Source organism: Scyliorhinus torazame, chromosome 10 (assembly GCF_047496885.1).
Source record: "Scyliorhinus torazame isolate Kashiwa2021f chromosome 10, sScyTor2.1, whole genome shotgun sequence".
In the NCBI taxonomy this organism is placed as follows: Eukaryota; Metazoa; Chordata; class Chondrichthyes; order Carcharhiniformes; family Scyliorhinidae; genus Scyliorhinus; species Scyliorhinus torazame.
Genome location: NC_092716.1, coordinates 194518706 through 194544246, shown reverse-complemented (window position 1 = coordinate 194544246; position 25541 = coordinate 194518706). Strand labels below are relative to the sequence as shown.

General features: G+C 47.5%; 1 protein-coding gene across 1 annotated transcript in view; it reads left to right on the top strand.

Moving 5' to 3' along the window:
* LOC140384480 (spondin-1-like) overlaps positions 1-25541 on the top strand; it is a 455772-nt gene that overhangs the window by 421980 nt on the left and 8251 nt on the right. Inside the window, exons 12-13 of the mRNA XM_072466224.1 lie at positions 13409-13579; positions 23037-23204. Of these exons, the coding sequence (XP_072322325.1) occupies positions 13409-13579; positions 23037-23204 (339 nt within the window). The remainder of the gene's footprint in view (positions 1-13408; positions 13580-23036; positions 23205-25541) is intronic.

The window sequence follows — 25541 nt, the reverse complement described above, 5'->3', positions numbered from 1 at the left end:
TGGTGCTTCGAGATTCAAATTGCCTTTTAGTTTTCTGTACTAGATTCTTACTAAACTATACTAGTTAGCTACAGTAGACACTCCTGGTATCATGCTATATTACACTTTGTGGTAATATGTCATTATTCTTTGCCTTGTGATCCAGAATGGTCTGTTAAGTTGATGATAAAGAAACCACCAATCTTTAGATTGAAGCAAAACTAATTTATTGAATAACCATTAATTTAAATAAAGTTCAAACACACTACAGAGCTATAATTACTAATAAAGTAAGGTTGAATCTGTTAAACAGTACTCTATAATCTAGTATTAACTAATGATAACCTCGTGCTAACTCTCTCTTTAATCTAAACTGTTCCTCGTGCTGTGATCAATACTTCTCCTTTGCTAACTACCCAAGATTCCCTAAGGTCCAATATTTATACTGGGAACTGGTGGTGCCCTCTAGTGTTTGAATTACACTGAGATTTAATAATTAACCCTTCATTAGCATATCTATACACATATCATTACAAGAGGGAAGGTTAAATATTTTGGCGGTGGTGAAGATAAGGGGCCCGGAAACAGGAGAAACACCAGGGCTTGTGATTTTACTCCCTGGCCCTGACGGGATGATTTGCACCTACCTGAGAGGACAGGCTGGGCCTTAGTTTAACAGCTCATCAGAAAGACGGTAACTCTGACAGTGCAGCACTCCATCAGTAGTGCAGTGGGAGTGTTAGTCTGGATTATGTGCTCAAATCGCTGAAGTGGAATTTGAATGATCAATCTTCTGATTTAAGAGGTGAAAATGGCACATACTTAACACAGATCATGTATTACGTCTAAAATTAACATTTTGAATGGCTTCATTTTAGTTATGTGTTGAAGCAGCAGCTGTTGATTGCCCAAGGGGAAATATTAGTAGTCCTGGAAATTACTTGGCTGTTTCTAAGTGTATCTGACCTGAATTGATTGTCGGAACTGCTGTTGACTTGCTAAAATGCCAGCCAAGTGATGGCAAGTGATGGGTCATGTGGTAAAAAATCTCGGATGTAATAATGAAGACCTGTGCTCCAGGACTAGATGTGTTTCTAGCCAAACTGTTCCAGTAGAGTGACTACGGGCATCACAAGTGAAAAAATGCCCACAAAAAGCAGGACAAATCCAACCCAGCCACTTATCACCCCTTCAGTTTATCCTGAATCGTCAACAAAGCGATGGGTGGGTGTCATCGGCAGTGCTATCAAGCGGCATCTAGAATAACAAGGGGAGCAGGCACATGGGAAGATCACCAGCTCAGGTTCCGCTCTAAATCACATACCAACCTGACTTAGTTGGGTCAATCTCTCGCTAATAACAGCACTGTTTACCCGGACTGTAACAGCAGTTTGTGAAGGCCACCACCTTCTCAGGGGGAATGGGGGATGTGCAAGTGATAGCCCTATCCAGTGAATTAATCTTTTAAAAATTGACTGAATATTCTGCAGCGAGCGACTCCCAAAGCCTCTCTGGTAGGGAGATGAAGCTTATCTTCAGAACAAGGGGAGATTTTTGACATTTAATTTTGGGCATTTTCCCAGTAGTTTGGAGTGTAGCAGATGTTGGGATTTTATGCAATACGTCTTATAGTCGTTGTAGAAACAGCACCCATTTAGACACAAGACAAGAGGCAAGTGAGCCGCACAATTAAATAAGATGTGCAGCAGGCAACCTCCCTTTTCCCTGAATGCATGTCTATGAAATGATAATTAATTGTTGTTAAATCCTGTTTCTTTCAGTCTTCTCACTCTCATCTTCAAGCATTAATGATAGTTTAGAGGCATTCATAATTGCTGACAAATTAATTTAATTGTGATCAGTGTAAATCACATCATCCTTAAATACATATCATGTTGATGAATTTGAATATTTTAAAAGGTTATATTAAATATAGAAGTCTCACTCTGACGTCAGCTTTGGGAGAAGAGGTTTATAGGGTGATGATATTCAAGATTATGAAGGGCTATGATGAGGCTGACAGTGATCGATTGTGTTGACTGCTCAACAAAATGATAATGCAAGTTTCTGATCATCACGAAAGGAGAACAAAACAAAATTTGTGTGACAGCTTATTCATGTGTGATTGCTTGGTTCAAAAGCATTCCCAAAGCAGAATCCATAAATTCTCTAATTAGGTAATTGCTTGAGGAAGATGTACGTAGACCAAGTGGTCACGTGATTAAGTGACACCGCAACTATAAAAGAGGCTACGTGTTGGGAGAGTGGGCGTTGTACCTGGAAGTGCGGCAGACCACGAGTGTTGAAGTAGCTGTTAAGTTAGCGAATAAACTATTTTTCATCATAAGTCCTTGTTGACTGTGATTCGAGAACTCTTTACATATACACGGTGTCAGAAGTTGGCAGTATGGCACAAGGCCTTTGCCATGGTAACCCACTCGCCTTTGATGAAAATATTACAGATAGGTGGGAAACATTCGAGGAGGAGTAGCATATTTACTGCGGTGCTGCATTGTCTGACAAGTCAAGAAAGGTACAGGTTTATACCCGAATAATCTTAGAGGGCCCCAGTTGAATACCCCATGAGCTGAGATGATTTGATACCACCAACAGTCTGTTCTTCAAGAGGAGTGCCAGTAGTAATGAAGTAGAAAGTAGTTAATGAGCTGTATTGGATGACAGCATTGGAGGTCTTAACTCCTATCGACGAGGTCACAGAATGGATTTCAGCAATTGTGGCAGCAATAAAGATTGATGGCACAATCAGGATATGCATTGAACCAGTGCACTTGGACAAAGTGCTGCTCAGACCTCCTCATCTTATGAACACAATGGAACTGGTCATAGCAGACATGCCAAATACTAAGGTATTCAGTATCCTTATGTAAGAGGTTAATTTTGGCAGATCTCGTTTGATGAAAAATCCTCGAAACTAACCACATTCATGTCTCTGATAGGCGGATATCATTTTCTTCCTATGCCCTATGGGGTCACCATTGACAGTGAGCTATTCCAGCGGTGAATGGAGCAACTCTTTGTAGGCCAACCTTGCAAGATAATTGTTGATGACATCCTGGTTTTAGGCCATATCATGAAACAACATAACGTACATCTTCGTCTCCCCATCGGCAGAATCAGGACCATACAGCGAAAATTTAACCCTACGAAATGTAGATTCAGGGTCAACTAGGTTCCTTACATGAGCCATTTATTCACAGCCAATGGTGTAAAGCCCAATCCAGACAAGACAATGGTTATATGACAGGTGATCATTCCTGTAGACAAGCATGCTTTACAGCACTTTCTTGGTATGACAAATTATCTTTCTAAGTTTATCCTGTGTTATAGTGAGATCACTGGACCTCTTTGTCAACTTCCCCACCAGGATGTTGAATAGTGCTGGGAAGAGCACCACATGGCGATTTTCAACAGACTCAAGCAAGCATTCACAGCACCACCGGTGTTACAATACTTCGACTTTCAAGTTCCTGTACTTATATCAGCAGATGCCCCCCAGCATGGACTTGGTGCAGTCTGCATCCAGAATGTCAGACCTTTCGCATTTGCTCCAAGGGCCCTCTCTGAGACTGAGACTCATTATGCACAGGTCGAAAAGGAACTTCTTGTTTTGGCCTTCGCCTGTCAGAAGTTTCATGATTTCATATATAGTCATCCAGTAACTGTTGAAAAAGATCACCAACCACCCATAACCATCTTAAAGAAGCCTCTCCACACTGTGTCTGCGTGGCTAAAGTTGCAACATTACAATCTCAGCCTGGTATACAAATGTGGTAAGGAGCTGCACTTGGCTGATGCCATCTCCAGAGCGTTCTTGCCCATTACACACCAGACAGATTGTGAAGAATGGCAATAGAGGTACTGTCCTCTTGTCAAGTTCAGGAACTCAAAGATGCCTTCCATGCAGACATCACGGGCGGGATTCTCCGTCCCAGATTGTTGGTGCGGTGCACCCCCCGGGATTCTCCGTCTCACCAGACGGTCAATGGGGTTTCCCATTGTGGGAAGCCCCACGCCACTGGGAAATCCCCGGGTTGCCGGCGCAATGGAGAATCCTCACAGTGGAGAATCCAGCCACACATGTCGACAATTGCACAACGTCATCCTTAGGGGCTAGCCAGAATCCTCAAGGGAGCTTCCCCATGAGATCGGCACATTCTTCGCCATCAGCGATGAACTATTCATGCAGAATGGACTGATAGTGTGGCCAGTAATTTGTCATCCTGCCTCTGTTCATAGGTACTACACCCAACAATGTCACCAAGGATGCCCTGGGGTGGAAGCTGCCTGAAACAGGGCCAAGGATTCACTGTACTGCCTCTCCATATTTGCAGATATGGGAAGGGAAGTGGGGGAGAAGACATGATGAACCATGCACTACCTAGAACCCCTTAATCCGTGCCTCAGTGGACATGTAAATAGTTATGCATTGTGAGCTCCTTTATCTTGTATGTTACACAGCAGTCTGTACATAGTTTCCTATTGTGCACGCGGTTACTGTGCACACGGTTACATCTCATGCCACTAGGTTATCCAACCGAATGGGGAAGATGTGGACCAAGTGGTCACGTGATTATGTGTTGACACAATTACAAAAGACGTCATGTGGTGAGAGCACGGGTGTTATCCCCGGGAGCACGGGCAGAGCACAAGTGTTGAAGTAGCTGCTAAGATAGTGAATCAAATATTTTTTGTTATAATCCTTGCTGTCTGTGATTCTAGAGCCTGTCAAGGCCCTCAGCTCTGGAATTCCATTCCTAAACCATCCCACCTCTCCACCTCCCTCTCCTTGCTTAGGATGCTCTGAAAAATATGTCTCTGACCAGGTTTTGATCACCTGCGCTAATATCTTCTTCTGTGGCTCGGTGTTAAACCATACTTAATACCATAACACAAATGCTAAATATTGCAGATGCTGGCAGCCTGAAATTAAAAACAGAAAAAGCTGTAAATATTTATCAGGTCAGACAGCATCTGTGAAAAGAAGAACAGTTAACATTTCAAGTACGTTCTGATGAAAGGCCGACCTTCCAGCATTTTCTATTTTTATTTGTTTAATAATTGTGCCTGTGAGGCACCTTGGGACATTTTACTGTAAGATGCTGCTCAAGCAGGGTACAATTGCGAACTCCACAGTATCCCGCAAAAGGCTCCGATGACATCATTGCATAACATGTGACATTACCAGCCAATGGTGTTACTCTGACACATCACAATATTTTACTGCACTTTACTACATATAAATGTGAGTTGCTGTTGATTTTTATATATTATTTACCTCATGCTGCCTCTTTATTGCAATCGAATATCGATCCATGCCTTTGTTTCAGATATCGCTTTCTCAATTTATCGATTTTTAATTCAATTCTTGACTAATGCTTACTATTCTTTTACTTTAACAGTGCATGATGAAACATGATTTCTGGATTCATTTACTCTTTATTTATTGTGCTTCCTTTAAATTGGAACTCTCACTGACATCATTTGTGTCTTGTTTTAAAATCGACCAGACCTTCTGCAATTTAAAAAGCAAACGCCATGTGGTAAATTGAGTAAAATACAGAAGCGAAATACTGTGTATATTCTGGAAATCTGAAATAAAAACAGAAAAGAGTGGAAAATCCCAGCAGGTCTGGCAGCACCTGTAGAGAGATCAACCCGTGAGTGCATATTTGGTAGTCCCAGCAGTGCCAGAATGCAATAATGGTTGTGTAGCACAATCAATCACTCATGAGACGAGATGAGAAGGAGTCAATCAATGGCTTTATTAGGCAGACTTGTTCCCCAGCAGCACAGTTACAGAATGCGGCTGCTGGGAGAACCCGGGCTCTTATACTCCGCCTTACTGGGTGGAGCCAGTAGGCGGCTGATCCAATCGGGACCCAGCGTCTATCCGCCAAAGCCTCTCGGCATCACAGGGTACCGTAATACCCCGATTGCATACCACCACATTCACCCCGTGTTAAAAAAGAACCTGGCGGGGGTAGTGGGCCGTATGGTGGTAGGGGTTTACAGAGTCGGTACCTGGGATGCCACTAACACAGCGGCTATGCTCCGATATCAAACTACTAGCACTATTTACAATGCCGCTTTTACTGGGCAACTGAATTATTTACAGAGGCATTTCTTGCTTTGTTATAAAGATTCAATGAGTCAAATAGGTGCCCTGGTCGTCCTCCCCGATCGTCTCAGCCCCGGTGGTGATGCAGGCGCTGGCTTGGGCACCGTCGTCTCTGGGAGCGTAGCGATGTCTCTTCCTGCTTCACTACCCCTAGGCGGGGCTGGGGGAAGGACCGATCCACCCGGGAAGGGGGCGGCTGTGAGGTGCGCCGGTGGGAGGGAGGGGGTGATTGGTGTTGGGGGGATGTGTGGAGTTCCGGCGGGCGCCAGGTTCCGCAGAGAGACCGTGTCCTGTCGGCCGTCGGGGTACGCCATGTAGGCGTACTGAGGGTTTGCGTGGAGGAGATGAACCCTCGCGACCACCAGGTCCGATTTGTGCACCTACACATGTTTTCGGAGAAGGATGGGTCCCAGGGCTGCCAGCCAGTTCGGGAGTGACGTTCCGGAGGAGGACTTCCTAGGGAAGACAAGGAGGCGTTTGTGAGGTGTTTGATTTGTTGTGGTACAAAGCAGCGACCGGATGGAGTGGAGGGCGTCCGGGAGGGCTTCCTGCCAGCGGGAGACTGGGAGAGTTCTGGACCGTAGGGCCAGCAGGACGGTCTTCCAGACCGTACCGTTCTCCCTCTCTACTGGTCCGTTACCCCGGGGATTATGCCTTCCCTCAGCAGCCGCTGGACTTCTGACCGGATAAAGGTTCGGTTCTGGGCGCTGTACCGTCTGCTCCTAGTGGCGACGGGTTTGCAATCCGGGGTGAGGTTCGCAAACAGGGAAGGCGGGTCGACCTTGAAGGTCGCGAGGCCGCAGATAGTGAGTGGAGATATAGGGCCGCCGAATTGAAACGTTAAACTCTGGAGGTTGCACTGAAAATCCAACCCCAGGAGTGTGGCAGCGCAGAGGTGGGGAAGGACGTAAAGCCGATAGTTCTTGAACTCCCTCCCCTGCACCGTGAGGTTCGCGATGCAGAACCCTTTGATCTCTACAGAATGGGATCCTGCTGCCAGGAAAATCTTTTGATTACTCGGGTGGATCGGAAGGGAACAGCGTCTTACCGCATCGGGATGTATAAAACTCTCCGTGCTCCCAGAGGCGTCTCGGACCCGTTTATGAGTACCATCGTTGTTGCCGTTTGGAGCGTTCGGGGCCGCGACTGGTCCAGGGTCACGGAAACCAGTCGCTTTCCTCAGGCCCGTGGGGCCGTCCATCCTGGGGTCCTTAGCCGTCAGCCAAGATGGCGGCATCCACGGGTCGCACACGGTCGGGGGTGGACAAGGTGGCGGCGCCCAGTGATCGCACGTGGCTGGAGGAGCACAAAATGGTGGCGCCCATCCTTTCAGCATGGAGTCCGGGACCCAAGATGGCGGCGCCCATTGGCTGCACATGGATCGTTGGGGGGGGTTGAGGTCGGGGTCCTGGTTCTCCCCCGGAGATTGTGGCAACCCCTCGGGCCTGGCACACTGCTACAAAGTGCCCCTTTTTGCCGCACCCTTTACAGAGGGCTGAGCGGGCCGGGCAGCACAGTCGGGGGTGTTTTGCTTGCCCACAAAAGTAGCAGCGGGGCCCCCCCGGGTGATCTGGTGCTTTGGCAGCACAGGCCTGCGGGGGAGCGGGGGGTGCCGGGGGTTCGGTGCCCAAGGGGCTGCCGCGCGGTCGGGGGCGTAGGCACAGGCGTTCTGCGATGCCACATCGAGCGAGGCAGCGAGGGTCCGTGCCTCCTTGAGGCCTAGTGAGTCTCTTTCCAGCAATAGCTGGCGAATTTGGGACGAAAGCATACCTGCCACAAAAGCATCCCGAATCAGTAGCTCTGTATGTTCATTCGCCGAAACCGGTGGGCAGTTGCAATTTCTCCCCAGTATTAACAGCGCACTGTAGAATTCGTCCAGCGATTCCCCATGGGTTTGCCATCTCGTCGCGAGCTGGTGGCGTGCGTAGACCTGGTTGACGGGCCGAACGTATAAGACCATAAGACATAGGAGCAGAAGTAAGGCCATTCAGCCCATCGAGTCCACTCCACCATTCAATCATGGCTGATTTGAACTCCATTTACCCGATCTCTCTCCATAGCTCTTAATTCCTCGAGAAATCAAGAATTTATCAACTTCTGTCTTAAAGACACTCAACGTCCCGGCCTCCACCGCCCTCTGTGGCAATGTATTCCACAGACCCACCACTCTCTGGCTGAAGAAATTTCTCCTCACCTCTGTTCTAAAGTGACTCCCTTTTATTCTAAGGCTGTGCCCCCGGGTCCTAGTCTCCCCTGCTAATGGAAACAACTCCCCTACATCCACCCTATCTAAGCCATTCATTATCTTGTAAGTTTCTATTTAGATCTCCCCTCAACCTCCTAAACTCCAATGAATATAATCCCAGGATCCTCAGACGTTCATCGTATGTTAGGCCTACCATTCCTGGGATCATCCGTGTGAATCTCCGCTGGACCCGCTCCAGTGCCAGTATGTCCTTCCTGAGGTGTGGGGCCAAAATTGCTCACAGTATTCTAAATGGGGCCTAACTAGTGCTTTAGAAAGCTTCAGAAGTACATCCCTGCTTTTATATTCCAAGCCTCTTGAGATAAATGACAACATTGCATTTGCTTTCTTAATTACGGACTCAACCTGCAAGTTTAATTTTAGAGAATCCTGGACTAGGACTCCCAAGTCCCTTTGCACTTCAGCATTATGAATTTTGTCACCGTTTAGAAAATAGTCCACGCCTCTATTCTTTTTTCCAAAGTGCAAGACCTCGCACTTGCCCACGTTGAATTTCATCAGCCATTTCTTGGACCACTCTCCTAAACTGTCTAGATCTTATGGAGGTATCTGCTGGCAGGGAGTTGCCGAAGAATATCAGATGATGTGGTTGGTGCACAGAGTGATGGGGCGATGGTTCCAAACAGTGAAAGGTAACTTAAGATGATTGTCAGTGACACAATGTTGGAGGTCTGGAGGGTGCACACAGACTTACAGGGCTGGAAACAGTCAAACTTGGGAGAGATGAGGCTATGATGATATGTGAAAGATAACAATCTTGCGATTTGTTCTCTGGGGCACAGAAGCTAGTAAAGCATAGTGAGGACACAGATGATGAAATACATGTCTTTAAGGTGAGGAGATAAGGTATGCATTCTGAATGTTGAGTTCTTCAACTATCAACACGGTTGCATCAAAAGAGAAATTAATTAAATTAGCCATTTCTGTGTTTTGTTATTCTTGTAACAGTACAAAGCTGTGTGTGCTTTCCAGCTCGGAGAGGAAGCTGGAATAAAAATGAATACTTTATTGCAGAAATCTCGACCACAACAGGAACGGCATTAAGGAAATCCGATTCTCTGTTTTTCTTACAGAATAACATTTTTGCATTTACTTCAAAAGTAAGATCTTATTCAACTGAAGTTTGCAACACAACAGATTTTGAATAAAATTCTCTCATTTCCAAGGTCCCGGGTTCAATTCCGGTTTCGGGTAACTGTCTATGTGGAGTTTGCACTTTCTCCCAATGTCTGCGTGGGTGCTCCGGTTTCCACCCACAGTCCAAAGATGTGCAGGTTAGGTAGATTGGCCATACTAAATTGCCCCTTAGTGTCCAAAAGATTAGGTGGGGTTACTGGGTTAAGGGGATAGGGTGGAGGTGTGGGCTTTAGTCGGGTGATCTTTCCAAGGGTCGGTGCAGACTCGATGGGCTGAATGGCCTCCTTCTGCGCTGTGCATTCTATAATTTCTCCCATTTCTCATTAACCTGATCTCTAGGTGCAATACCAATCCATTGGTTGGTGTCGCTGTAGTTTTTAACAACTCGTGAGAGTGACAGCTTGGCTTAGCTGGCAGCCTTCTGAGTCAAATGATTGTAGGATGAAGTTCCACTCTAACCTAACAGTATAATAGATTGTTGAAGATCCCTTCCTTCAAATTGGATGTGAAAACAGGCATTGGCTGCCTGTTTAGATAGGCATGAAAGATCATGGGGCGAGATTCTCCGACCCCCTGCCGGGTCGGAGAATCGCCGGGGGCTGGCATGAATCCCGCCCCCGCCGGTTGCCGAAGTCTCCGGCACCGGAGATTCGGCGGGGGCGGGAATCGCGCCGCGCCGGTTGGCGGACCCCCCCGCGCGATTCTCCGGCCCGGATGGGCCGAAGTCCCGCCGCTAAAATGCTTGTCCCGCCGGCGTAAATTAAACCACCTACCTTACCGGCGGGACAAGGCGGCGCGGGCGGGCTCCGGGGTCCTGGGGGGGCGCGGGGCGATCTGGCCCCGGGGGGTGCCCCCACGGTGGCCTGGCCCGCGATCGGGGCCCACCGATCCGCGGACGGGCCTGTGTCGTGGGGGCACTCTTTCCCTTCCGCCTCTGCCACGGTCTGCACCATGGCGGAGGCAGAAGAGACTCCCTCCACTGCGCATGCGTGGGAAGCTGTCAGCTGACGCTCCCGCGCGTGCGCCATCCGGAGATGTCATTTCCGCGCCAGCTGGCGGGGCACCGAAGGCGTTTTCCGCCAGCTGGCGGGGCGGAAATTTGTCCGGCGCCGACCTAGCCCCTCAAGGTTGGGGCTCGGCCCCCAAAGATGCGGAGCATTCCGCACCTTTGGGGCGGCGCGATGCCCGTCTGATTTGCGCCGTTTTGGGCGCCAGTCGGCGGACATCGCGCCGTTTCCGGAGAATTTCGCCCAATATGTGGCAGTACTGGGAATATAGTGAACTCCCAATATTCCGAGTTAGCACATGTCTCTCCACTATAGAATAAGTGAAATGATTTTTCATCTCACCAACGATTGTGTGATCTGTTGTGTACAAAAATAAAATGCCTGCAGTTTTAATCTGCACACCAAGTGGGTACCTCATGTGAAGTGGATTGAAATATTTCTCAGAGATGTGAGAAAGCAAGATTTTCCATTCCGAGAGGTTAAAAATTGGACCGTGTTGCTTTTGTGGCAGCTCGATCCATTTTAAGCTGTGATTCATCTCCTGGAGCTTTTCTGCATCTTTAATTCAACAGGAGGACAGTTTCAGCATCCAGAGTGAACTGAGGCTGACCTCGGTCATCCATCTCTGATTTTCTGAACCACAACCCATGGTGTCCTGCCTTTTGTGGCTAGTACACAGCACCGAGAAAAGGAAGTAGATGTTTCTAAAAGGGCACCTTGGAATGAGGTCCACAGGATTTCAACACTGCAGCATTGACAGAAGTAGCTATTTGAGTAGAAATCTTGATTTTCTGCATAAAATGCAGACAGTTTGCCTGTTTGAAACTTTGTAACTGAGTTAGGGCTTCCTAGCCTCATTCGCCTCCACCCCTTGAAATCCATTACACTGGAAGACGGAACTTAGTTTGACTCTCTGGGTTTGTGCTCTTGACTTTGCATTTTATATTTCTCAGTCAGAGGTTAAGACTGCTTAGTGCCAAACCCTGGGCAACTTCAAAAAAAGAGGAATAATGATAGGATTCTAATGAAATACGGATGCCGAGATGGCTGTGTGAAGTAATGAGTCAGGGCAAAATCAGGAACCAGTACATCAGGGGGGTCAGTGAAGATTATGGGAGCAATGAAGAAAGTAGCCAAGAAGAGATTGAAATAGTAAGAACATCTGTTACGAGAGAGAAATTATGGTGCGGCAAGTGGTGGGCAGTGGATTGGCAGGGGGGAGAAGTAGAGGTAGGACTGAGAGCAGATGGAAAGATGTTGGACTGGAAGAAGAATGAATGACAACTGGGGGGGGATGGAGAAGGGTGATCAACCGGCTCTGTATTGACACAAGTGAAATGAAAGAGGCCAGAAGAACAAGACAGATAAAATTTTGAGGAATGCTAAATGGATTGCTGACTTACAGGGAAGGATTCTTGCCTCCCGAAGGGGGGCATGCTTGCAGGCAGGAGGTCGAGAAAATTCACGCTACCAGCCAGCATGCCAGTTTCCTGCATCATCCCAGGTCATTTACTCAGAGGTGGAATGGTGGGGTGGTGCTGCAGCAGGGCTACCTGTCAATAAGCAGCACCTAGCTGATTCAGGTTGTTAAGGCCTAGGAATGCTTATTGTAGAACAGTGATTGAGATTTTCCTGTTGACCTCCAACTCCCCAGAGGCATTGGGGAAGATGCCATCTGTCTGGAAGTGGACCAGCATGCCCCACGCTCCGGACTTTGAGGCTTCCCTGCCTGTCTGGCTTCAGCTGCAGTTGTGACGCCCCTCACCCCGCCCCCCATGAGGGAAGCCCCCTCCACAATGGTGGCCCAGCCACTAAGGGCTTCTTAAATTTAAAGCAGCTTACTGCTCCTATTGGCCCTGCAGCTTTGAAATCCCGCCCACTGCCAACAATCGGGCCATTATTGGCTAATTCAGGAAAAACTACAGCCATGTGACTTTTCCCCACATAGTGCAGGCTTCTGACCTCCATTTGATCTTGACGTCTGAGTCCTGAAGACTACAGGGAAAATCCTGCCCTCCAGCGACTGTCTTGCACGATTGCACAAAGGATGAATAGGTGTTAATGAAATTAAGTGTTGTGGAAACATGTCATCCTCATATCACTGGCAGGCACCAATCATCAATTGCATAGCACAGTCTGAAATTTTGGGGCAAGAATTTTTCACAGCAAAACTTCTGGAAGAGGAAACTGAAGCACTTAATCAAATGGTTAAAAAGGGAAGTTTGTCATTACTATATAAGTCACTGGTTGGACCATTTCTGGAGTACTGAACTCTGACCCTGAGGAGAGTCAAGTGAATTATTCTGACTTAAAGAACCTTAGTTACTCAGGTAGGTGTAAGGACCTTGGTCTGGTTGCTAATTGACTGAGGCTCCATGGCATCCCTGTTGATAGATTATTCCGGCTTTACAGATTGGGAAGGAAAAGAGGGCATGAGTTCAAATCATAAAAGAGTATGAAAAGACCGGATGTTGGTCTCTTCCTCTTTTCCTGGAGAGTAGTAAACATCTGAAATGCTCTGCTGGCTGCTGTGATGGGTGCTGAGGGAATGGAACCGGTTTGTGATTGGGGCAGCATATGCATCTTAAGAAAAGTAAGTGGATTAACAGCTAATGTGATCTCTCAGACTTTCTCCAATCACTGAGGGGGTTGGAGAGGAATTCTTCCAGAGGAATCTTTTGCCATATTGTTCTTTTTCCTCTGGCCCTTGTTGCTTCTCCAACAGGGAGGCAGCGGGATGGATGGTGGGAAGTGTTTAGTCCTGCCGTCGCCAGCTTGTGGCAGGCTCGATGGAGCAAGCTGATCTTTCCCTGCATGTCAATTTTGTATGTCCACAAGGTTTTTGTATCTGTTCAATAATCTATCACTTACAATTTCCAGATGCCTCAACTTGCATGATGTCAGAGTGGATCAGCTGGTCCCCTTGCAGCCTGTCATGCGGAATGGGAATGAGGTCGCGGGAAAGATATATTAAGCAATATCCCGAGGATGGTTCCCTCTGCACATTGCCCACTGAAGAGACAGAGAAATGCATCGTCAATGAGGAATGCGGTAGGTGCATTGAAACAAATCAGAGAGAAGAGTACTGGAGTTACTCCGCAGACCTGTCAGCCTCTTGAAGGGGTTATTGAACTAGAAAAACTCACCACTATTCTTAGAATTCCCCCTATACCAAAAAGGGTCAATAAGACATTCTAAATGGTGAACAGGGATTTTCACTCCCTGACTCCTATGCAGACTTGGGTGGCGGCTATTCAGGTCAAACTATAGTTTCAAGTTATCCCCCGGTATAACCCATATCTTCATAGAAGAATTTTATCTACTTACCACTTAGTAGCATCGATCCTGGGTCAGTCGTTGCTAAGTAAGTAAAGTAGACTTTGTAATAACCACTGTTTCAGGTTAAAACTTTTAAGTTATTTTATTATTATATTTTTTCTTTTAAAAGATGCAACCACTGTCTTTACAGAAAAGTAAAAGATCTTGCTTCTGGATTCTCCTGGTTGGTTGAAAAGACCTTCAGGTCCACCTTGACAATCTTTCTTCTTTAGCTTTTGGTCTTCCTCAGATGGATTCGCTGTTCTGCTCGGTTGCTATGTTCTATTCTTCCCATGACCGAGCTATGAGAGCTGACTCTGCTGGTTATCCACTTTTTTAGGGTTTATATACCCCTTCTAGCAGTTATTAAGTTTATATGACATTATCGTAAAGTAACTTTATTTACTCTTGATTGTACAAGATACCTTTAATCTGAATTGTTTCTAACACGACTATGTATTCATATTGAGCATGATTTCAGGTCATTGATCTCTGATTACATTGTTTCCTTTGTGATGTTCAAAAGTGCTTTGATCCCAGAGGGGTGTTACATCTGGTTTCAGTCATTTCTAAAGTTGCTTTATTATCAAATAGTGCCCCCAGCTCAGAATTCTGACTCCTATTTGGGGCTAACATGTGTTCCCGTTGTCACGTTGTCTCCAGCTTCCCATATTCAGGGGCTGGTTTAGCACACTGGGCTAAATCGCTGTCTTTGAAAGCAGACCAAGGCAGGCCAGCAACACGGTTCAATTCCCATACCAGCCTCCCCAAACAGGCGCCGGAATGTGGCGACTAGGGGCTTTTCACAGTAACTTCATTTGAAGCCTACTTGTGACAATAAGCAATTTTCATTTTTTCATTCATTTCATTCACCTGGTGTCAGCAGCATGTCACACCTAAACATTTGTCACCCAATTCAACTGAAATTCCTAGCCATTCTTTTCTAGCTGCTTACTAAAATAATTAACTTCAAAGAAGCTGCGAAATATTGCTTTCTTCCACATAATTAAAAGTTCAATCTGCTGTGACTTAAAAGACATACATCAGTTTTAGTCACAAGCTGTTTTCTTAAAGTCTGTTTGATAAAGGCTATCTGCATTTCAAAATCTTCTTTTGCAGCTGTTGTTTATCCTTCATGGAATTTTTCCTGACATTCTCTCATGTAGCCTTAGGTCAGGTAGTGCCAGACTTCCATGTTTCAAATGACATTTTCCCCATTTTTTCTTTTACAAGAAAAAGATAGGATTAATGTTTTGAGTGTAGACATTTCCCATGGTCTGTAACAAGGCACCCTTTATGATCTCAGGAAGTCGCGAAGCACTTGAGAACCAGTGCGGGTTCTTTTTGGATTTCAGTGATTGTTACTATGTCGGAAAGGTTAATGAAACTGCAGTACCTCACCTATGGGGCAGAAGGCTGTGAGTTCCAGAGACTTAAGCACATAATCCAGGGCTGACACTCAAGTGCGGTACTGAGGATGTGCTGCACTGTCAATGGTGATGTCTGCCAATTGAGATGTAGAACTAACCCTGCCTGCCAAATTCAAAGGGTTAGGGTGAACAAGTTGGAACATGGCACAAAAGTCAGCTTTTTCAAAGTGCCTACAAAGGATAAAAGGCCTCCCTCCCCCTTTGAAGTAAGTTTCTGCAGTTGCAGAGGACTCGGACTCTGCTCCTTTCCTTCTCAGTCAGACTATAGAAATCATGCATCATAGTTAGAATCACAGCATAGTATAGCACAGAAGGTGGCTATTCAGCCCATCAAGACTCTGTCAGCTCTTTGAAGGGCAATCCTGTTATTCCCACGATTCTTTCCCCATTTCCCAACATTTTTTCTTCTTTAATTATTTACTTTCAGCTGCTGTTGAATCTTTTTGCACCACTTCCTGAAGTCCCGTGTTCCAAATCTTGGCCACTCATTACATTAAAAGGCTTTTCCTCACGTCATTCTTGGTTCTTTTGCCAGTCAGCTTAAATCTGTGTCCTCTGGTTATCAAAACTTCAGCCATTAGAAACAGTTTCTCTCTATTTATTCCATCTAATCCCTTCATGATTTTAAACAAATCTTCTTTTATCCTTCCCTGCTCGAAGATCCCGGACAACATTGTGGGTGTACATGCACCACATGGACTGCAGCGGTTCAAGAAGGTGACTCAACACCACCTTCTCAAGGGCAATTAGCGATGGACAACACATCTTGGCCTCGTCAACGGTGCCTACATCCTGTGAAAGAACAGGAAAAAATGTCATTGCAGTCCCTGAAACCACTTTACCCTCCTATACCCTCCAGCCCTCAGGACTTACCTCTGGAATTAGTCCCGGACACAATTCTGCAGGACCACTTCTGGCCACTGCAGAGCTATGTGTGGCTGGTTGAAGAGCTGTCAGAGTGCAAGAGTTCGCAGCTGTGCATTATATGCTGACTCTTGCAATGGCGATCGTTCGCCGTCCTCAAAATTCAACGCATGAAATTTCAGGTCCTGCTATAGTTATGTGTTTCTAAGGGCATTGAGAGAATGCAGGACAATGCTGGGATTGTTTAACTATGTCTCGAGATGCATCATGCTCTCCTCAAACTGATTGATTTCTCAAGGTTGGAGGTTTTGACAAGGTTTTACATAAAATTGGACACAGAAATTACTCACTGTTCTGGGCACTTTATACAGCCACCACTAAATTGGACCATAGCTTGAATCAGCCAATTACAGGGGATTCCAATCCACTTACATTACAGCCAATTTCAAAATTACTTCTCACAATGTGTTAAGCACTCACTGTATTTCAGACAGCAACTGCCTTTGTTAAGCTTCAAAAGAGTTCCAAATAGAGGTCTTTAAATTATGAAAAGTTTAATTCAGTTAACACTGAGAGAATGTTTTCACTCGTAGGGAAGAGCCAACCTAGAGGCGTTTGATATATGCTCGTCAACAAGAAACCAAATAGGAAATTCAGAAGAAACTGCTTTACCCAGAGAGTGATGAGAATGTAGAACTCACGACAACAGAGAGACAGATTATTGTGACAAATAATACAGATGCATTTAGACCAGAATAGGAACAAGGAAAAAAGGGGAATGCTTATAGGGTGAGATTATGAAGGATGGGAGGAGAGTTATGTGGAGTATGGATGCTGACATGGGCTCGTTGGGCTGAATGGCCTGTTCCTGTTCTGTGTACCCCACACATAAATATTTCAGTTTTTCATCTCTAAGTTCTGTTTCCCTGGTCCTTTGCTCTGAATCCTTCCTCATCTACACTTATAATCACCCCTACTCTCCCAGAACAGGTGTGGCCTTTTTTCCTTTGACTTGGCGTCATTCAGCCTCTTGAGCCTATTCTGCTATTCAACTACATTGTGGCTGATCTGTGTCATAACTCCATTAACTGACCTTGACTCCTTAGCCCTTAACATCCTCCTTATCCAATTTCATTTTGATATTTTCAAATGGCCCCCAGGCTCGACAGCTCTTTGAAGGGAGGAAAGTATTCAGATTTGAATGCACCAATTTATCATTCTAGTGGCCCTGTGCTGCACCCTCATCAAGGCCAAGATGTCATCTCGCAGATGCCCAGCCAGTTCTTCTCCTGTTGCCCATACTCCCATGCCACTTTTGAACTCGCAGCGGCTGGTATCTCAGTTCCCAGACGTTCTGAGGTTGTTATATCATGCTCCCACTCTAAAGTCCAGGAGCTGGATTCTCCGTTTCTGAGACTTCAGGTGCGCGATCTTCCCAAAAGGGAACAAAGTCCCCAAGTGAGCGCATTTAGCTGTGTATTTCCCAACACTCGCAGTGCTGAGAAACACATGGCTATTCAACATGACTCGCTTTGAATAAGGGGCCCGAACGGGGAACGTGCGGCCTCATAGCTTGTTTTCTACAACGGGGAGCACCGCTTGCTAGAACGCCCCGTTGTAGCAAGAGATCGGGATGCCATTTAAAAATGCCGTCCAATCTCAGAGGCCCACAAAAAAATGAACGACCTTCCCCTCCCTGACAAAACATGAGTGGTTCCCAGACCCCCCCCCCCCTCCATCTCCCCCACCTCCTGCACCACTAGCCCCACCGTGCACATGCAAAAAATGCCAGCTTGGCACTGTCACCCTGGCAGCATCCCTGCCAGCTGGCAGTGGCACCTGGGCACTTTGCCAGTGCCAGGTTGGCACCCAGGTGGCTGTGCCAGGCTGGCATTGCCAGGATACCCAGGTGGCACCAGCAGTGCCACGGCATCACCTTTTCCAAAGGGCATGCAGCTGGGGCCTCCGTTCTCTTTGGAGAACCTCTGGTTCCCATTTTGGGGACCAGTATCAAATGCCACTCGCCCGAGTTCCCCAAGGCAAAGGGATTGAATCCCAAAGCCTCAGGTACCTCTGGAATCTGCGCATTAGAGTAAGGCTTACTGCCTCGCTCTAGTATGCAGATTTTCCAAAAAGTGACCCCGCCCATTGTAGATGGGATTCACCTTGCAACATCTCGCGAGATTGGGTTGAATCTCGCGATGCGTTGCGAGCCGGCTGGATCCTGGGAACAGGGTCTCCTGGCATTCACCGGCCATGCTGCACTGCAAGATGCTTTTCTGGCACAGCGTGGCCAGAGGATCGCGCCCTTAAGGGTTAAAACTGGCACCGCATCTGGAGTTATTCAACGGCCGTTAAGGAGCTGGCACTCGAGCAACATGGAACACAATCAATTCCAATGAGAAATGGTGTCGGATTCACCGGGTCTGAGATTGGCACTCAGGAGGCTGACAAGCTGCAGCCACATATACACACTGCACTCTCCACACATACCATCCCAGCCAACAATATGGCAGCAAGATGCGGAGCCCCGAGGTTCACCCACGCGGAACTGGAGACCCTGCTGGATGCGTTAGAGGAGAGGTGGGTGACCCTATATTCTGGCCCTGGATTGAGGATGCCAGCTGCTGCCCTTCCCCAGGCCGAGCAGCAGGTGGCATATGCGGTCAGCATCGTGGGCAACACTGTCCTGACCGAACAGCAGTGCCAGAAAAGACTGCACAACCTCCTCAGAGCAGCCAGGTGAAAACTGTTGTTTTCCATTTGCGCCTCCCCCTCCCCTCTGGAGAAGGCCACCCATAACCACCAGGAGCAGGAGAAAACTGTAGGGGGACCACCGGACCTGCAGCCCCTGACCCTGGCAGAGCAGAGGACTCTGGATGTGGTCGGTGGCCCGGAGGAAATGGAGGTCGCCCGGGTGGAGTTCGGCCGCGGGCGAGGAGGTGAGACCCCGCTGAGTTGCGGTTCCCCGTGACGAGTTGCCGTCCAGACAGGTTTTGGGCTTCTGTAATGGACAGTCCCATCGATTGTGGAGATGTAGTCGCAGAGCCAGGGACTACATGAGGGGTTTTCGGCGAGCCTCCAGTATGTGCAGGTTCAAATTGAAATGGATGTATAGCCACCTGGGCATATAGAGCTTCAGTGATGGCATGGATGCTCCTTTGCACCAAGGTCTGTGAGATCCCGGAGAGGTCCCCGCTCGGCGCCTGGAAGGATCCCTTGGCGTAACAGTTCAGAGCAACCGTCAGCTTGATGGCCACAGGGAGCGGGTGTCCTCCCCCATACCCCGGCAGTGCCAAATGCGCCATGATGTGGCAGATATGTCACACTGTGTCCCTGCTGAGCCGGAGTCTTTGACGGCATGCCTAGTCCGGCAGGCCCTCAAATGATAGGCTCTGCCTGTCCTCACGAGGGTTCAAGTGGCCTGCTGGGCGACCAGCTCTCCATCCACACCAGCTACCTCCTGTTCCTCTGGGGCACATTTTGTTGCTGCATGTTTCGCTGTTGCAGCTTCCTCCTTGAGTAGCATCAGCTCGTACAGCCGCAGGGCATCCACCTGCGGCGACTAGCAGGAAGGCCGCCATGGCTGCTTGAATTCCAATATCCATTGTCTGCAGGGGGTGAAAGGCTGATATGTTAGCATGGTGCATACCCCTGTGCCCAACCTGGTCCAACGGGCTACATGGTGGCCCCAGTTGGCACTGCGTGCTCTGCCCCCACATGTCCCTCCCATCCCCGTTCCCCTGGTCGGGTCACCGTGGGGCCTCTGGCCCAGGCGTCTGTCCCTGATGCCAGAGGTATCATCGGCTGGTGCTGACCTTGCCAGCGGTATGTTCCGCTGCCCCTGCCAGACACCAGAAGGGGCTACAGTGGCTGTTGCCTTGGGTGGGCCGTCTGATGCTCCGCCGGTGGGTGGCAGCGGGGGGGAGGGGGGTATTGCTGAAGGTGGGGGGCGGCCCCATACGCCCGGTGTCACTCTGCAGAACCAGGGGCCAAGGTGGCTGGTCAGTGGGGTGCACAGCAGGATGGCTGCCTTGCAGGCCGCCGCAATGACTGGACACCATCCCAGTCCTGTGGGGTCACCTCGGCCTGTTCCCCCATCACCCCCAACCCCAGCCAACCTGGCCCGGCGGCCCACAGTCCTACCTCCTCTCTCCCTCATCAGCTACGACACTGGTTTCATGATTTTTAACAGCACAAGGGAACCCTGCCATCAGGAACACGGCCCTTTGGAGATGGAAAATCGCGGAGGCCCCGGGAATACCGGGTCAGGCCCGCTAATGATTTGCAAACTGTGTTTACTATACATGCGTTCCGGAACACATCGGCACCACTGTCGAAGCGACGGGGAATTGTGATTTGGTGTCAAATTGGCACCCGCCATGATTTTGGCGTCGGAATCTATTCTCCGCCCAATCGCGTTTCCCGATTTCGGCGTCGGCCGCTGGAGAATCCCACCCCAGGTGTATGAACCTCGGGTGAGAATTCTGCTATTAATTCAAATACTCACTCTCGAAGTTAATGCATCACTTTCATTAGCTTTTCCCTTTCTACCATCCAATGCATGAATTGCACAAACACTAATGCCTTCACTACAAAGCTTGGGGACTTTAACGGGGCTAGGACAGATAGAGTTTGGGACTGTACTATCTTGACAGGCAGGAGAGATTCCATGGGCCTGTTTTGTTTTCTCTCTTGCCATTCTTTTCATGAGTACAGACTTGTTGCAATAGTTCAGCCATATCAAAGTCAACTTGAATTTATGTAGTGCCTTTAATAGAGTGAAATATCCCAAAGTGCTTCCCAGGACTTTAACCAGATGAAATATAAGACTGAACCATTAAAGAAGCTATCAGGACAGATGACCAAACGCTTGATCAAACAGGTCGGTTTGAAGAAGTATCAAACAGGTAGGTTTTAAGAAGTATTGAGGTAACAAGGAAGTTAGACAAAGGAGAACCAGTGGACATGATTTATTTAGATTTCCAAAAAGCCTTTGACAAGGTGCCGCATAGGAGACTGTTAAATAAGTTAAAAGCTCATAGTGTTAAGGGTAAGGTCCTGGCATGGAAAGAGGATTGGCTGATGGCAGAAGGCAGAGAGTGGGGATAAAGGGATGTTTTTCAGGATGGCAGCCAGTGACTAGTGGTGTGCCTCAGGGGTCTGTGCTGGGCCCACAACTTTTCACGATGTATATTAATGATCTGAAAGAAGGAACTGAAGGCACTGTTGCTACGTTTGCAGATGATACAAAGATCGGTAGAGAGGCAGGTAGTATTGAGGAAGCAAGAGGGCTGCAGAAGGATTTGGACAGGCTGGGAGAGTGGGCAATGAAGTGGCAAATGAAATACAATTTGGAAAAGTGTGAGGTTAAGCACTTTGGAAGGAGGAATTTAGGCATAGACTATTTTCTAAATGGGGAAATGCTTAGGAAATCAGAAGCACAAAGGGACTTGGGAGTCCTGGTTCACGATTCTTAAGGTTAACGTGCAGGTTCAGTCGGCAGTTAAGAAGGCAAATGCAATGTTAGCATTCATGTCAAGAGGGCTAGAATACAAGACCAGGGAGGTTCTTCTGAGGCTGTATAAAGCTCAGGTCAAACCCCATTTGGAGTATTGTGAGCTGTTTTGGGGTCCGTATCTAAGGAAGGATGTGCTGGCCTTGGAAAGGGTCCAGAGGAGGTTCACAAGAATGATCCCTGGAATGAAGAACTTGTTGTATGAGGAACGGTTGAGGACTCTGGGTCTGTACTCATTGGAGTTTAGAAGGTTGAGAGAGGATCTTATTGCAACTTACAAGATACTGCAAGGCCTGGATAGAGTGGACGTGGCGAGGATGTTCCAAATCACTGAGTGTCTTTAAGACAGAGATAGATAGAGATTGATTAATAAGAGGATCAGGGGTAATGGGGAGAAAGCAGGAGAATGGGAATGAGAAACTATCAGTCATGATTTAATGGCGGAGCAGACTCTATGGGCCGAGTGGCCTAATTCTGCTCCTATGTCTTTTGGTCTTATAAGCGGAGAGAGAATTAAGGAGGTGGGGATGTTAAGGGACGGAATTCCAGAGTGTATGGCCTTAGACAGCTGAAGGCGTGATCACCAGCAGTGGTGGCATGGTGGCACAGTGCTGCCTCATAGCACCATGGACCCAGGTTCAATTCCGGTCTTGGGTGACTGTGTGGAGTCTGCATGGGTTTCCTCCAAGTGCTCTGGTTTCCTCCCACATTCCAAACATGTGCAGTTAGGTGGATTGGCAATGTTATAAATAGCCCCTTAGTATCCAAAGATGTGCAGCTTAGGTGGATTGCCCATACTAAATTGCCCCTTAGTGTCCAAATGTTAGGTGGGGTATGGGGATAGGGTGGGGAGGTGGGCCTGAGGGTCGGTGCTGACCCAATGGACCATATACCCTTCTTCTGCACTGTAGGGATTCTGTGATTCTATATGATTCTGGAATGCTCAAGAGACCAAAATTGGAGGAGCACAGAGATCATGGAGGGTGATAAGGCTGGAGGTCACTAATGGCATGGATGGGTTTGAAAATAAGGGTGATCATTTAAAATTAGGGTGTTGCCAGACCAGCAGCCAGCAAAGAAGTGAGGGAAAATGCAGGTTCGAGCAGCAGAGCCTTGCATGAGCTCAGAGGTTGACGGGCGGCCAGCAGGAGAGCATTGACACAGATGAGGGGTTCAAAAAGAGATGAACTAACACAGGGGAAAAGATGAATGATATTATACAGAGGTGAAAGGAGGCATTCTTGGTGATGGCGAGGATAAGGGATTGAGATTTCAACTCCGAGTCAAAGGGGACATGAAGGTTGCAAACAAATAGATGACTGTTGACAGACTTCCTGCCGTATTCCTCATGCATCTCCTCTTGCTCCCCTGATCCTAGCATCAAACACTTGCTTTGTGACGGAGTGGCGAGAATGGGAGGAATGCAGTGCGAGCTGTGGAATGGGCAACAAGAGGAGGCAGAGAATGGTCAAGATGCATCCGTCAGATGGATCCACGTGCAAAGTGGAAACAGTACAAATGGAGAAATGTGGGATGCCAGATTGTCGTAAGTATCAGGGCGAGCCAGGAGCTGAGGCTGGGAATCCTTTGTTAATGCTCAAAGACACTGTCAAATTCCAAATGTCCCCAATAATAGTCCTTTAAAAAACATCAACTGGCTCTTCTTCAATTCTGGAACAAGGTAATTTATTAAATGGTAGCATTGTGGATAGCACAATTGCTTCACAGCTCCAGGATCCCAGGTTCGATTCCGGCTTGGGTCACTGTCTGTGTGGAGTCTGCACATCCTCCCCGTGTGTGCGTGGGTTTCCTCCGGGTGCTCCGGTTTCCTCCCACAGTCCAAAGATGTGCAGGTTAGGTGGATTGGCCATGATAAATTGCTCTTAGTGTCCAAAATTGCCCTTAGTGTTGGGTGGGGTTACTGGGTTATGGGGATATGGTGGGGGTGTTGACCTTGGGTAGGGTGCTCTTTCCAAGAGCCGGTGCAGACTCGACTGGCCGAATGGCCTCCTTCTGCACTGTAAATTCTATGATCTATGATCTATGATCTAAGAACCTATTAAACAGAATTCTGAAAAACTAATATAGTTTAACATTGAAAATTAATGTTTCTTTTTTTTCAATCAATATTGTTGCTCTTTTATCACACGAGTTAAGCACAGGAAGTTCTTCCAGACTGTTTCATCTGACCAGGGTGTAGCTTTTTTTTGATGGACAGCTAACTGTGGAGTTAATATGGAAAAGGCAGCGAACAGTAATCTCTCTAATCTTTGGGGTTCCTGGTTACCCTCTTCCCCTGGGGTTAACAGGATGGTAATTGTTTTGAAATGGGGGCCATTAGTAATGCGATTGATGTCATTTTGAATGTGGCCTACCCTTGAAGGGACCTAGCAGCACAATCTCCCAGATCTTCCTGCTAAACTCAGCATTGACCTGTAATAGCCCACATGGGGCCTGCGAAGTGGGAATGATTATCTTCCTCATGGTCCTTGCGGAGTTCGAGCTCCCCCGCTAAGGGCGGGGATCTCTGTTAACCTTTCTATAAAAGGTCAGCCAGTGGTGGGGCGGCAAGGTGGCACAGTGATTAGCACTGCTGCCTCACAGCTCCAGGGTCCCGAGTTCAATTCCAGCCTCGGGTGACTGCCTGTATGGAGTTTGCACTTTCTCCCCGTTTCTGCGTGGGTTTCTTTGGGGTGCTCTGGTTTCCTCTCATAGTCTAAAATTGTGCAGGTTTGGTGGATTGACCGTGTTAAATTTCCCCTAAGTGTCCAAAAGGTTAGGTGGGGTTACTGGGTTACGGGGATGGGGTGGAGGCGTGGGCTTAAGTAGGGTTCTCTTTCCAAGGGCCGGTGCAGACTCGATGGGCCAAATGGCCTCCTTCTGCACTGTAAATTCTATGATTCTATGATTCCAATAAGGTATCAACCAGAAGAGGAAGCCGCTAGGGATCTACCGGGCAGTGTATATATCGTGTTGTAAATAAAACTGGGTTTCTTTATTTTACTCGGTGTGGACTTCCTGTGTCCTTATTAAAAGCCCCTTGTTGTTGTTTGTTATCTGCTGGCTTGTAGTAACAATAAGCCAGCCCACGAATAGAAAAGGGAATCCTGGTGAATTGGAAACCCTGTTTTACCTCATTGGTTAGTCAATGGAAAAGAAAATCAGGTACAAGGCTTTTGATAAAGAGCCAACATGAGAGACTGATCGTGAAGGTAACAACTCATGGGATCTCAGGAAATTTGGCAAATTGGGCCAGAAGTGACTGAGTGGCAGGAAGCAGAGCGTCATGGTCGAGGGGTATTTTTCTGACTGGAAACTTGAGTCCACTGGGGTTCTTAAGGGATCAGTGTTGGGGCTTTTTGCTTTTGTGGTATATATAAATGATTTAGACTTGAATGTAAGAAGGCTGATCAGTAAATTCGCAGATGACTGAAAAATTGGTTGGGCTGTAAATAGTGAGGAGGGTGGCCTTCAATTACAGGAGGATATAGACAGGCTGGTCAGATGTGCATTTGTGATGTCAAGGCATGCAAGGCTATGGGCCCTGTGCTAGAAAATGGGATTAGAATGATTAGGTGGTTGGTTTTGACTGGTGCAGAAATGATAGTCTGAAGGGCCTTCTCTGTGCTGTAAACCCCTATGACTCTGAGTGTCAAGGGGGGTGTTGATTTTAGAGGCCCAAATTGTGTGATCCCTTTTGACTCATTTGACCGCACGGTTTATACAAAGGGAGTTTCCAAACCAAACTCCCCGTGGAACCTCATGATCTAATGCATAAACTCAAGCAGCTCAATTCTGTTTGTGCTTCTTTTTCTTTATTCTTTGATTTATCCTCTCTTAATTCTTTTGGACCTGGGGGTTCAGAAAAGGTGCTGCCCTTAGC